Below are 15,693 nucleotides of genomic sequence, written 5' to 3'. Positions count from 1 at the left end.
GTTGAACGTCCTGAACGTCAACAACCACCTCCGAGCGTCGCTTAATGTCAACGTGCGGCTGGCAACCCACACTGGGTCGCATCGGTGGAGGAACCACCTCAACTGGCAGACGCGAGTAGGTTACCTCAGCGTCAACAGGGCACACAACCGACCGGTTGGAAGGTTGTTGGCCAGAAGGTTCTTCTCCGCATTTAAGTCCTCTATCAAGGACGCAAGCTTGGACTGCATGTCTTGCAGCAAAGCCCATTTAGGGTCTACGGGAGCAGGTGTGGCAACAGACGGGGTTAGCGACTGAGGCGGAACCGTTTACCATCCCTGAAAGCCTTGTTATGCGTGACATAATAGTACAGCAAAACTTCAAAGGCTCGACAACAGCTGAGAAGTTGACCTGTAAACAACTTGGAGCGTCTCCTGGCTAGGCGCCAGGGAGAGTCTACCAGAATTGAGAAGTCTATCTGGGCAGAGGCATGAACTCCCAAGCCGAGAACTTCTCTCGTGTCATATCAGACTCTCGCTCTATAAACCAGTTTAAAAGAAGGGAAAGCAAAGGCTGTATCCCCCAAACTCCTCCTGGTGAAAAACCAGTCGCCTAGCCAACGTAACGCTCTCTAGGAGAGCGAGAGAGCACTAGCTTAAAAACAACGGCTTCGAAGTAGCTAGGCCTAGTGTAAGTTCTGACGTTTAGGCGAACGAGGAGCAGCAGTTACAAGATCCGGACGAAGATCCTTAAAAAAAATCATCATGATTTAATTAAAGTCCATAGGAGGCTAAGCAGCTTAAGGCTCCTCTCCATCTGACAGAGTCCTCAAGGGAATATCAGTAGGAGGGAGAACAGCAACTTCCTCATCTACAGGAACCTTGTCCGATAAAAGCTGAGTCTCTCACTGGTGCATTAGTAGCGGACCAGAACGCAACGTCATGTAACTGCTTGACAGTCTGTGAACTGTCAACAACTGAACTGTCAACCACAACAGGTGCGTGAGGACGTACAGCGTCCACTCGAGACTGCTTTGACTGCCTAGACTGAGCAGTCAAAACAACTCTAGAATGCGGAGGTTGACGCACAGCGTCAAAACAAGTCAACTCCGATTGTTAGTGAACGTCTAGAACGTCAACAGGAGCATCAGCCAGTGGCCTAACGTCCAAATGCGGCTGAAAAACCACACGAGACCGCATCGAGTGTGGTTCTAAACAACCTGACTGACGTGACTAGCTACGCCAACGTCAACAGTAAGCACAAAGGAACGTTAGGTTGGCTGAAAGCCAGGATATCGATGAGATAAACGGCTAGACTCAACGGACTAATCGGCAGAATAGTCTTCCATAAGGGAGGCAAGCATATACTGCATGTTTTGCCATACAACCCCTTAAGGATCAACGGAAATGGTTGTGGTAATAGACGAGGGTAACGTCTGTGACCGCAACACTTTGCCTACAAAAAAAGACTTTCGGAGTCTGTGTTACGCTTTTGTTAGGCGGCGAGCAGTTATCCGATGACTGCATAGGGTCAGAGCTGTCCTAATGGCTGTAACCAGGACGCTGGACCTGTCCTGAAAGGACTGACTTTCGCTTAAGGGCTTCGAAACCTTGTGACAGGTTTCTTATGCGAAAAGCCTACGGATGGCGAGGAGAAACAACGTCTCTCTCGTCTTATGGTAGGGGAGATCTTGGTAAGAAACACCCGATACCATAGAGGGAAAACGTCTGTTCGTTGGTCAAGGCCTCTCGAACCCATAAGTCTTTTGACATTACTTCTCCCCTGGGCTTGGGAGCTTGCAAGAGGTCCCGGACTAGGTGAACGACAGGCACGAACAGACGAACCCTCGGACGCAACACTGTAACACTTTGCGCCTCGGACGCAACACTGTAACACTTTGCGCATATCACTTTATCACTTCGATTTTCTGTTTTGCACTTATTTCTACCTGAAACACGCAATTCTACCCTTCATTAAAAGGTAGTAATTGCGAAATAAGTCGTATAATGCAAGTTCATAATACCAGCAAAAAACAGAAAACATATTTTAAGATAAAAAGAAAAATCAGTGGCTGGGAAAGAGACTAAACACTAGTTCATATAACTACGTTTTCAATCTCTCACCGCACATAGCCTGGGGACGAGAATAAAAACCTAAAAACGTTTTATCCTTCCTCCCCGTACAGAGACTAGGGACGAGAGTAACACGAGAACAACGTTACCCGCTTGAACGGAACGTTTTCTCTCCTCTCTCTCCCTCCGTCTCTATCTCTCTCTCTCTTTCTCTCTTGATTTCGCACCTAAGAGAAGAGCCCAATTATATATCGTCAAAAAAAAAACATGTTATTTGACTAAAGGAAAAAACTGAAAGGTTTTTCAAATAAAAAGTTCCTTTAAATTAGAATTTAAAACATTTAAGCTAAGAAAGAATGAACAAAACGTCAGAATCGATTTACTCTTACTGCAAAGTGAAACCGTGATACACTCTCTCTCTATCGTAACGATAGAGCGCATGTTGAACGTCCTGAACGTCAACAACTGCGTAGCATAAAAAACTAAACGTTAGTTCATCTTTGAAAACAGTACGAAGACTATCAAAGAAATTCTTTCATAAAATATTACATTTAAAAAGTTTTAAATTCTTTAAAAGCTAATTACGATATAAAGGGCTCAACGTTGATTAACTTCGGTTCCAAGTTAGGACCGCCTACTATCAGGAAAGGTCGCATATAAATAAAACATTAAAATTTATTTTTATATGTTTATAATAAATGGAAAGTTAATCGAAGAGGACTAATAAAGGCGGAGAGATATAAAATATATAGATCTATAATGTGATAAGATAATTACTAAAAGCCTAAACACACTTCCGTCTAAGGGAAGGGTCGGCCATTTAAAAGTGAAAGAAAGTCCATACTCTCTTTGTCACCATAATTAAATCTATCAAAAACGAGTTCAAGTTTTGAGATGAAGATAAAACACCTGCATAGCGAAAGCTCAAAACTAGAATAGTGTACTTCACCAATAGTTGTGAAAACAAATCCAGTTAGCACAGCGAATTAGTAGGTCTTGCCGGTAGCCCGACAGAGAGAAAATTGAGTTCTTTGTTTACATTGAGTACTGAGTACCTGCACGACAGATGGCGCTGTTGAAGTACACCCCCTACCTGCATAGCGATCGCTGGCGGATTTTTAACGTAGAGTTTTCTGTCGAGCAACAGAGTTGCAGCTTATATAATCACCGGCTAAGTTAAATATTGAAAAATACAAAGTTTGTACAAAACAGTACTGTACTACAAAATATGTAAGCCAATATATTCCTTAAATAAGGACAAAAAAAAAACTGATTCTTATTTGCATCAATAAAATAGAATTTGAATGTTAAAAACAAAAAAAAATCTTGATGCCTTCATTATGCATACCTCTTATAATGCCAAACATATAATCCTGAACCTTAGCCAGACCTGCATTCATTGTTTAATCAAACCAATTACTTTCTTTCACCAATGCCCATCCCTTTACAATATTTCATTATAACCTAGTACAGTAATAGCTATTGGGGATGCCTTGTGAATAAATGCTAACAAACAAACATGATGAATGCATAAAACTTTGGCCAGGTAAAAACTACTGAAAATTAGATAAAAAGTAAAACCTAATTGTACCTAGAAACTTTCTGTTATTTATAACAAGACTAAGGTAACATACAGTATATATATGATATACAGGCATACTTCGGGTTACGTAATTTCGATTTAAGTCATTTTCATCATAAGCCGTTTGTCCAAAATAATATAAGGAAAAATAGAAATACAATCTAAGCCATTTTACTTGACTTTACATCAGTCCAAACCCGATATTGAAGTTGTAATAATACTAGAAAAGTATTAAAAGCACATAAATCATCTTACTGTACAATAAAATTAAGAATAAAATGGGATAAAACCCCATTAAAATACGTACATTTACAGTACAGTAAATGTTTATAGCATACTGTAATCATTTAGTAGTCATCAAGAGCTTAAGGGGTTTTCTACAGTAGTTCCCAATACTGTACTTACCGTTTAGTGGCGGTGTCAGTGCCACTAGTGAAATTAAAATCCAGTTTACTTTAGGCATACATAACATTCTAAAAATACCCTGAAGCTTAAAAAGTTAATTGTGCTTTTTTACAGCACCACTCACTCACTCACTCACTCACTCTCACTCTCTCTCTCTCTCTCTCTCTCTCTCTCTCTCTCTCTCTCTCTCTCTCTCTCTCTCTCTCTCTCTCTCTCTCTCTCTTCATATATATCAGAAATTTCTAAAATAATCTTTCTCTCTCTCTACTTCATATATATCAGAAATTTCTAAAATAATCCTGGTTTTCTGTTATCTGAAATTCATTTAATCAATTTTGTACTGTACTTTTCTATTATCAATTTGATGTGTACTTTAAAAACTACAATTACTGATTTTCTTTATTTCAGTTCTGTTGTCAGCTGTTTTCAAAGTTAGGATGGTATTATCCTCCCATACAATTAACAGAGTACTGTTGAAATAATTTTGTTCCCTATCATGTAATCCTTGAAGAAAAGAAAAGCACAGTTCAACACATATATATACAAACAACTATGGCCCTTTATGGTTTCCTTCTTAGTATTACCTATGCCTACCAAAAGCTACCCATTTTTTTATACCTAATAAAAAATACCCATTTTCAGTACTCTGAAGGTGCCAAATCATCAATTTCGTAAAAAAAAAAAAAAAAATATGTATACGAATATTTCAAACACGAACCTCCTGAGTTAGGCCTGCTAACCGCATAATCTGTGTGATAACTTGAGCTGTGATTCCAGTCATCTTTGACACATCAAAGGGTACAGGTTCGACTGGTTCCAGATAAGACACAGGTACATCGCTAATACTTGTATCCCAATCACACCATTGGACCTGAAATACAAATAGAATAAAAAATCTAAAATACAAAGAAGATGGGGTTTTTAAAATAAAAATCAAATCAATTTTTTTTTAATATTAAAATCAATGCCTTCTTCATACTGTTTACCTAAATAAAATTTAAAAAATCTCTACTGTACCTTTATGATAAGAATATACCAAAAACATTCATGATTTTTCAAGAATAACTTAGGAGACAAGAAAAGAATGGGAAGAGTATTACACCCAAACTATACATGGTGATAACACTGTAATACTAACAATACAGGCAATATTACTGGAACACAATATGAAGTACAGTATTTAGGTTGTGCATTGAGAGAACGATTAGGATTACTGTTAAAAATATAAATGTGACAATTTGATTTCAAATGTTTAACAGATGAAAGAGTAGACTGAAGATGACAGGCTATCAAATAACCATAAGAGTAACAAAACACAAAATTCTCGTTACAAATCTATTTGATTTAGACTGCATTACTTCTGGTCAATGAATCCCTGTCAACTCTAATCAATCCTTATAAGATTGACAGGCTGCTGCTATGAAAGTTCACACTAGCATAAGACTTCACTTACCAATCATTCTTCAGGTGCCCCAAATTCCTTAATTAGAATGCAGGGAAGGTGGGAGGTTTGCAATGAAAACTGTTTTGTGTTATGAAAATATAATGTTCACTATAACTCATTTAATCACAGATGTAAGGAAAAGCTATTCAGGAGAAGGATAAAATACCATCAATTAAGATATGTGAGGATACAAAGAGAAAAGAACAGTATGAATAAAAGTCAATCTAATATATTAGAAGACAAGTCTGTGCTCTTCCAAATATGGTAATAAGGGCAAGTCTGTTGGATATTATTTTATACTTAATGTCTGATTGAAGAAACTATTATCGAGCATGAAAAAACAGCTTAAGGAATAAGGGGAAATACCTCAGAAAACCAAGCATTCAAATCCCCAGAAATATGAGATGATCATAAGATTGAAGATGAGGGCGCGTAAGAAATTGAATGATCCCTCTATTACTAAAACTTGACCAGCGTGACAATTAGACCAAACTAGAAAATATCACGATGCTTATGAGTTAATCTCCAAAGTAGAACCCTTTAACATAAAATAACAATTTCATGTTCCTGCCAAACGGATAAAAGCAAAAAATGGAATGGAAATTCCATGTTCCTACTAAAGCCAAGATTATATTCAAATGCCAATAAAAAAGATACCATTTTAACTTCATGCACTTTTCATTTTATCTGAGATAAATCTACTTCTGATGCATCCTTATACACTCTAGTGATGAACTGTGTTAAGTCAAAAGGATACATCATTCTTTGAGGTTTGAGACTTATGATGACCTAGTGGTTAAGAAAGGCAAGAAATAAAGGAATACATTTCATCAATTCACTGAAGATTTTACAAATTAACAAAACAAAGCAAGAAAGGCATAGGAAGGCATTACCCTCATTGGAAAAAGAGAGCATGGATGGTGAAATGGGCAACCATCAAATAAAATTAAACAAAACTTTAATCTTGGCTAAGGAAGCTGGACCTACAATAGACCAATCATTTATCATGCCTTGAAAGTGGAACTATTACCTGATATAAAATGTAGCTAAATAGTCCACTTCTTCAACACCAAGGTCTACTCAAGGGCTTATAGATAGTGAAAGAATGGCAAAGGAGGTAAAAATATTTCTGTAAGCACCTAAATCCAAGCCATATACAATACAATTAAGACATGAGAAAAAGTAGTCTTCCAACCAACTTTTTCTGTACAGTGTAGTAACTGCAGCTGTTGTGACCTCTGAAAAGCCTCTCTGAGTGGACACTGAATAAGTTCAACATGTGTAGGAAAAGGAACTTCAAGTAATCATAGAATATGTGAGAGTAGGTTTTGTCAGCACCTTCCTCAAATGGTTAAAATCTCTGATCGAATCTCCACCAAGGTACAGAAAATCTGGTGTTGGAGCTTTATAAGAACCCTTCTGAATAGACTGAAGGGTGTGAAAGTGTAGGGTCATCCCACGAATGCTACATAAATACCAATGGTGCAAGCTGGACCCCGCTAAACTGAACAGCATGCTAGAAGCCTGCTGTTGAGAGATGTTGTAAAAAGTAAACTAGGTGTTTCTTGTACATTTGCTAAATTACCTTGCAAATGTCCATGGTGAGAGGGTACCATGATGGGAGAATTTAGAATTTCCTTCCTAGAAGGACAACCAGGCAGCCAAAATAGGACCTTCATTATTCCTACAAAGATTCACCAAACTCTCCTTTCTGCTGGCCTTTACAACTTTGAGGTGTTAGGGAGTTGTATACTTTGTCAGGCAGAGCCACACATACTGGAGGTTGGTCTTTGGTTTGCCTGTCATTTGCTTTTGAATTCATTGGCAAAACCAAGATGGTGTGTAATTAAGTTCCTAACAGTACTAAATCTTATCATTAAACTTGATGTCAACAACACACAAACCTCCTCCTACCAATGAGACCTATATACCTCTTTCTAAAGAAGACTATGCTTCTAGACTTTCTTGTCAATACATTAATGAAGGATACGTCACCAAGAGCAAAGTTTCTTACTGTGTAGATTTTTTCCTTCAAGTATATGCACAAGTTTTAGAAGTCAAGGCTAATCAGGTGAGAGTGCCCTAGAATAAAATATGGGCCCTTTCAACTTCCTTACCAAGACTTCAAAAAAAACCCTTATATTCCATCAATCACGAACAAATGTACATCATGGAGATGTCAGTTAACCTTTTACAATCTTTACCCAAAGAAATTATGAAAAAAATATAGGACTGCACTAGTTGGAGCCATAATTTGAAGGTCAACTCTTACCAGTAGGAGATGGTACAATGCACTCTTCTTCCTCTGAATTCTAATCCTCACACTAATCAAATTTGTCATTCCTTCTTAACAGACTTAGTCTTTCCGAATTATGAGTTTCTAGAACTCACCTGAATGGTTGGATGATCTTAGTATCTTTTTAATAATCTATAAGTATGAATTTCTTGCTAAATCTTAAGATGCCAAGCTACTTTCAGCACAAAATAAGAGAAACTTATGACACTTGATTCATGAACCCAATCAAGTCCACAAGTGCTCCTCCTGGATCAACTGGACCTTTCAGCATATAGACCTGCTTAAAATGCTGTATGAGCTCTTTAAGACTGATGATTTTATCATGAAACAAATTGAAGTTTTTATAATAGGAGTATAAAATATATATATATTTTCATAAAAACCTATCACTCACATAAAAAGTGTCATCTCCCATCCACTCACTCTCACCGGATTACATATTCTTTACAAGATACAATGAGCATTTTTTTACTTCCTACTGATGGGCTATGTCACTAGCACAGAGATTGGCGTCAATTACCTTAGATGTCAGGATGCCAGATAACTGATAATCAATCAATCAATCAATCAATCAACTAGCACACAACTATGAGCAGTTACTCTTAAAAACTTATTTCTGTCTTTTTTTAAGAAAAAAAAAGACACCACCCAAACAAAATACATTTCCAGATCAGGCTTTCATATACAGTATTCAGTTTATGCCATATGCTCTCTCTTTGGATCAGACATAACACAAGTGCACAAAAAGCTTTCATGCATGTTCCAAGGGCAAGAGCAGTTACCTGCAAACCAGCAGGTAATCAAAACAATTTCTAAGAATAAGTAGTTTTCTTACTCTTGTGAAACTAAAAAAAATTAGTCACATTTTTCATGAAAAATCCAAATGATGGAAGGATGAAAATACTGTAAAAGGGAAAATTTTAGGGGCATACCGTACATGGTAAACATTGGAATAATCTGTAAGTTATGAAAACTATTCATTAATTATAACTATATGGCTAACATCAAAATAAAATGTAAGAAATAATATTTTAATACATTTTACCTTTACTGTTGGATGTCCATGTCTCAATGCTCCTAAAACCATTGCTCTTCGACCACTTCCCTTCTGGATACACTGGCTACCAACACGAAGTCCACTGTCAACCCCTCCAATCACAGCCAAAGCAGGATATACTTCTTTACACAACTGTTCAAGGTTCATTTCATGAACAAGATTCGGACCACCTGTTTTTCCTTTGGTAACATTTGCTTTTACATCTGGGCTATGACCTAGCTTGTTTTCTGTCCCTACTCTAGGAGTATTTCTGGTATCCTCATCTGAACTTGAGCTAGTCTTCTTTTTGTGTCTTTCTTCTTGCTCCAATCTTTCATCTAAAGTGAGGACCAGCTCTTCCCGTGGAGGAACCTGTAGCTTCACATTACCATCCCTACTTTCCTCTGCACATGACTGGAATTCAAAGGCACCATCTTCTGAATCAGATTCAGTTTTTGATGCAGTGTCAGCAGTGCTTTCATGACTGGTGTCTTTTGGTTGTGGAATCAATTCTTTAGTTTGATTAAGACGTTCTATAATGCAATCATTTACTTGCTGTGTCCAAGTGGAGGATTCATGTAGTTGACGGAGCAATGTGATGTGAGCTTCTGCTAAAACTGCAGCCTGTGGAGCACAGAAAGGATCACCAGGATCAAGGTCACGGGGAGATCCACGCACCTGCATGTCTACCATTTTCACTTTCTCACCAGGATTTGTACTATAAAACATCACACATGGATAAAGTTCAGTAGCTTCAATATTTTCAAAGGCAAGACGGGGCTCTTCGCCATTTTTTCCAAAGCTGAGAGTACGGGCCTCCATATCAAGCACAACCATAATGTAGTCACCCTGTGTGAAACCAGGAAGAGAAACACTAAGCTCCCCATTGTGATATAAATTTCCAGAATATGCCCTGTACAACCACATATCAGATGAAGTCCTATGACTGTAATCTCTTACTGGGTATTTTGAAACGCCAACACACGTACCTTCATTACCTCTGTTTTCTTTAACAATCAAAAACTTCCACTGATAACAACCTGAGGTGATTGGAGTTGACCCCAACCCATAACCACGGCCACCAGGCCCGTGAACTAGAGTATGTCCTCCTTCAACAGAACAGCAAACAGACTTATCAGGGTCAAAGCCTATTTCTTGAACGGGTAGGTTATCATCAGGCGAATCTGGTCTTGACCATTCATCACTTATTTCTGGGCTTGAAAGTCTAACAAGATGACGCTGAAGTTCAGTAAGCAACTGACTAGCTTTAAGATGAGCTTGAGCTGAAGGGATGACCCACATGTTAGCTGCCAGTTGCATAAACAGCTGTCTCACCACTTGCTCACGTGCTTCCAAATCAAGGTCGGAATGAGGTAAAGTTGCCCCTAATAAAGTTAATGCTAATACTCTTGTACGCACACTAATCACCTGCGGAAGGTGTGTTTCTGCTTGCTCACCAGTAACTAGCAATAAAAGACGCACCCAAGGCTGACGTCCCACAAGTTCCCGAACTCTCCCATTAACACAAAGCCTACGGACAAACACTAATATATTGCCTAAAGTTACTTCTAAATGTCTTCGTTTCCTAGTATCTCCAGTATTGTTGGAATGATTATCACTTAGCCCAGGAAGTCTCAATTCCAGCTTTCTTGGTCCAGGCTTTTTACTTTTCATTGCTTCCAACTTCACCACAGGTTCCTCTAATTCAAATGGCTCTTCCTTTTTTCTTGGATCAGTCACTTCCGTTTTTTTATCCTGCGAGGTTTGAGTCTCATTCAAACTACTCTTCCACATTTCCTCATGAGTTTTTATGATATCCTTTGCAAGATCCTCTACTTGCAAATAAAGCAAATTCATAACTTGTCCAAGAACCATCTCACTGATATCTTCAGCATAATACCTGAAATAAAATTAACCAAATGATAAAATAATGTAAAAAGCACTGCAATCTTTTATCATCACTTACTAAGGCTACCACAAGAGCTAATGTTGGTAAGGAAAATAGCAGTAACCAAACTAAGGAGATTTTTGTATGCTTTGATTTCATATATAAATGTGTCTTCTTATATACAGGACTTGAAAATTTATCAAAAATATAAAAAATGACTCCCATAGGGACTAACAGGTCCTCTCTCATTTAGACAAGTCATACTAACATTGTTTGAAGCTTCAGTCATCCTTATGAACTTTGTTGTAACCTTTCTCTCTCTCTATTGCCTTTACACTATCCTCCTTTGGTCATTACTTATAATGATTGCCTCAGGACCACTTTACCTTCCTGCTTTTACACCAGTGTTGTCCATTTTGTTGATATTGTGAAGTTCAATTTTTTTTTAATTTCCAGAACTCCATCAATTTTAAATCATGTCTGTGCAATCTCATACACCAAAGCCTATCTTTGCCATACTTGACATTTTTACACCAGGTTTCCTTTTAAAAGTATGCCATTTATATAATAAAAGTTGATGATTTATAAGTGATGATGACCAATGGCTTTTTATCACCCATTATGGGAGTTGCTTAGGCCCTAACATGTTTCCATGACCAAGGATCTGTGCATATCTAACAGATAATCAAAAGGGATGGTAAGTACAGGAGTCAGTTAATTTGCAAACTCTCAAATTATCTGGACATGAATATGATCTAGGCCTATGTCATTCGTCAATTTTTAGAGATACAAGAGATTTAATAGAAAGGCATTTTCAATTGAAGAGAAGGGAAACAACATTAGTTCCTTGCATACATCACTGAAAATAGAATATGGAGTTTGGGCCATGACCCGATGGTGGGGCTGCAGAAGTAATGAAGCTTTACATTAACATTACATGAAACAATAAAATCTTTGTTTGGAAGCATTAATGGTGATATCACAGCATTAACTGTTTTAAACTTGGTTGTAACTTTGATGATACTCTAATATATATATGGAATAACCCCATAGTTACACATTTTTAAGGGTATTAAAGGTCAACTTTTGTATTGCAGCCATAGTCAAGTCCTATAGTTGTCATACAAAAACTGATCAACCTGTATCATTTTTAGGCATTCCTACACAATGGATAATCCTCAAGAACTTTGTAAGTCCCTGTGTTTCAATGGCATTACTCCTCTTTTGTCACTTTCACAGGTCCTGCTTTAGCTTTTTCTGGAATCTTTAAGCCCTTGACCCTTCAGCATTGGAAAGAAGGTCCAAATTAACTACCACTATATTTCTCAGAAGGCAGAGTGGAAGAATATAAAAATAAATGACACTTGTTTAGATACCAACAATTAGGATATTCTTCTTCATTTTTAAGTTAACACAGTAATCAAGGAAGTTTTGGCTCTCGTGACTTAGATATTATTATACTGGATAAAACATCTTTGAACATTCCTAAGATACAAGATGCTGCAGCCTAACCTTTGTGACTAAGAAAACCTAAAGCAGTTTGAACAAGACTCTAAACTGCACTTTTTTTATTAATCTATTTTAAAGGCTACCAATAGAATGGAAAAAAATACTTAAAGTCTTGAAAGAAAGAAAAAAACTGGTATACACCACCTAAGGTGTGCAGATCTTGTTTGCAGCTTTACATATTGATATGAGGAGAGGATAGCTTATTTGTAAGTATATAAACATTTGGGAGACGCTTGTGGCTTGCTTGGCCGTACTTATACAGTACATCATGGAGGTGTTCATATATCATTTGCTTCTTGCTTCTATACACAATGCTAAGGTGCGTCTAGCTTGTTTGCATCCCTCCATACCACTGCAAGGTATGCATAGTGTGTTTACAGAAACACAAATTACTTAGGAGGGATGTACACCTTGTCTGCACCTATTGACACCTCCAGACTTGAAGGAGGGGAACATAACTATGAGTGTTTATTTGATACTTCCCCCAGGAATTAGGTACATCTGGAAATGATTGCTCACACGTCCTCTGGGAAGGCTGCAAGGCCAGGGAGGGCTACATACAATGTCAGGCAGTGTGTTTACCCATTAGAAACTCAGTCCAAAACATTTCTCAAGATTAATTTCCAAGTGCCATCATTCTCTGAATTATAAATGGCTCATTCCATATTAATTTTCAATTCAAAATTTTCTATTATAGCAAAAGTAAATATTATTTGAATAGACAGCAACCTTTAATGTGAATTATTACAGCTATTCAAGTGGGTGGAAAAAGAAGAACAAAAACCAAAAGAAAAATAATTTCCTAAAAATAAATAAAAATAAATAATTTGCCTAGCATAAATTGTTTCATTCAAATACAAGAATAATAAATATGTCCACACTATTAGCCATTAAGAGCTCTTAAATTATTAGACACCAAAAATTGGAAACTAATTCTATATATTGCATATACCAGAACTTATTTAACACTTTTACCCTGTTAGAATGGTAAGTATCTGGAATAAAGTGTGTGTAGCATGAGGCAGAAGATCTGCTGGCGATGGATGTGGAGTGTGACGCAGGGTTGGAGGGTCATATGGGGAGCACATGCGAACTAAAGCATCTAGGAGACCACTTGATACAGCCAAGCTGAGATCTGCAGCTTCATATCGTACACTTAAGGCAAACACTGTGAGGAGACACAGTCGTTCTCTAAGACCTGTGAAAAAAAAATCAATGAGTCAAAAAAAAGTTCAGACTTATGATGAATAAAGTGAAATATAACTTCCCCTCTACTATATTACTAATGATAGAAAATACAGTTTTGAAAAATATTGCCATAGAAAGAATTATTAAGATATTAATTTTGATACAGTATCTTTACTAAATACAAAAAGTACTACATGAAAGCCCATTTACAATACAGGTATACCTCGGTTTATGACATTAGGAGTAAAGTTGGTTTCGAATTTACGTCAGTTGACAAAAATAATACACGGAAGAATAAAAATTAAGTTTTGAGTTATTTTGTTTGACTTTTTGTCTGTCTGCCACAAGTATTGAAGTCATAATAATAAAATGATATCCAAATACTTAAATCTACAGTAAATGTTCATATAATTAACATAAATCTTGGCAAACAAAATATGAAAACATCTATGACTGATTTTATATTAGTTAGCAGTCCATAAGAGCTAAACAGTGGCATTTTCTATGGTAGTTAAAATATCTACTATTTTGGAGTGGTAACAGAATATTACTGTACAATAAATAAGAATACGTACAGTGTATAAAATCATATGAAAATATGGTATTTACATTTACAGTAAATGTATATACAGTATAATCTTTATAAATCCTAGAGAATGAATTATAAAAAATGCTGTAACTGTGTTTATCTTATTTAGCGGTCTTCTAGAGTGAAATAGTGACGTTTGTCATAGTGTACTGCAGTTTCAATATATACCGTTTCGTGGTGTTGTCAGTATCACGAGTCACAATTCATGAGTGACTCGTGGTTCCCGTGAAATCGAGATTAGTTTAAAAATATACACGGATTATATGTCTGCTTATCGCCTATTTTTTCATTCATCGATAAGTTTTTGTTGTTCTAATGTTGTCAAAGAAAAGTCTTAGTGCAGGTGCTAAGTGTCATTCTATAAGTTGGACGATAAAGTGGCTATGATAAAACGCTATGAAAAAGATGAAAGGCTGCATCGATTGCTCGCTCTTTTGGAATGAGTCAGACCATTGTATCAACGATTTTTCATAAGGATATGATTTTGGCACCTAGCAAATCTGATGCCCCAGGGATGAAGAATAGATATAAGAAAAAAGGAAGAATCTATGAAGAGATGAAACCACTTCTTTCATTTCGGATTGATAGGTTTAATCATCAGCATGCTTGTCTCAGTCAAGAAATTATTCAAGAGAAAGCGTTGTCGTTGTTTGAGGACCTGAAAAAAATACCCAAATGAGAAAGGTGTAGAATTCAAGGCATGTCAAAGCTGGTTTATGCACTAGAATGGAGAAGTTATCACCCTATTAAGAAGTGAGGTGAAAGTGTATCAGCTGCTGAACAAGCAGCAGCTGATTTTCTCAAAGCATTTGCTAAGATCATTGAAGAAAATCGGTTTCTTCCCGAACAAATTTTTAACATTGATGAAACTGGTTTATATTAAAAAAATTGCCAGACTGTTCTTTCACTTCCAAAGAGAGGAAATCAATTCCAGGCTACAAGGTCTAAAAAGAATGTGTGACCGTCACGTTAGGAGGAAATCATGCCGGAGATTCTAAATTAAAACCATTGCTAGTGTATCATGCAAACAACCACCCCGTGTCCTGAGGACCATAGTCAAGGCATCTCTTCCTGTTATATGGATGGCAAATGCAAAAGCATAGGGGACTCTTGTTATTTTTGAAGACTGATTCTTTAATCCGTTTATCCTGGCAACAGAAAACTATTGCAAGAATAAAAGATACTTTTTATGACAATAATATTAATTGATAATACTCCAGGCCACCTGCAAAACATTGTTGATCATCACAAAAAATGTTACTGTCTTGTACCTTTCTTCGAACACAATGTCTCTTATACAGTCCATGGATCAGGGAATTATTCCTATTTTCAAATGTTATTACATGAAATGTACGTTGCAGCAAGCAATAGCTTTAACTGATCTTGACAAGTCATCCACTCCATGATTTCTGTAAGAAGTATGATATTTATAAGGCTGTACAGAACATTGGAGTGGCATGGAATGATGCTCAGACTGTGGCTATGAATGGTGTGTGGAGAAAACTATGCCCAAATTTTGTGAATGACTTCAAGGGGTTTGATAATGTTGAAATCAACAACATTTTGGTGACTATGAACAAAGAGCTGAAAATTAATTTGAAGAAGGAAGATTATATAGACTTATTTGGAAAAGACAAGCAGCCCCTAATAAATAGAGCTCAACGAGTAGCATAAACCAGAAGTCAAACCTACTCCAAGTCACATTTC

The 15,693-nt window shown here is 36.9% G+C and overlaps 1 protein-coding gene across 1 annotated transcript in view; it reads right to left on the bottom strand.

Moving 5' to 3' along the window:
- The window catches only part of LOC137623451 (probable E3 ubiquitin-protein ligase HERC1), a 297,680-nt gene that overhangs the window by 77,402 nt on the left and 204,585 nt on the right, over positions 1 to 15,693 (bottom strand). The window contains exons 34-36 of the mRNA XM_068354286.1: positions 13,185 to 13,407; positions 8,822 to 10,712; positions 4,755 to 4,907 (exon numbers count right to left, since the gene is read on the bottom strand). Coding sequence (XP_068210387.1) covers positions 4,755 to 4,907; positions 8,822 to 10,712; positions 13,185 to 13,407 — 2,267 coding nt within the window. The remainder of the gene's footprint in view (positions 1 to 4,754; positions 4,908 to 8,821; positions 10,713 to 13,184; positions 13,408 to 15,693) is intronic.

Source organism: Palaemon carinicauda, chromosome 30, assembly GCF_036898095.1.
Source record: "Palaemon carinicauda isolate YSFRI2023 chromosome 30, ASM3689809v2, whole genome shotgun sequence".
Classification (NCBI taxonomy): Eukaryota; Metazoa; Arthropoda; class Malacostraca; order Decapoda; family Palaemonidae; genus Palaemon; species Palaemon carinicauda.
This window is presented reverse-complemented; position numbering and strand designations above follow the sequence as displayed.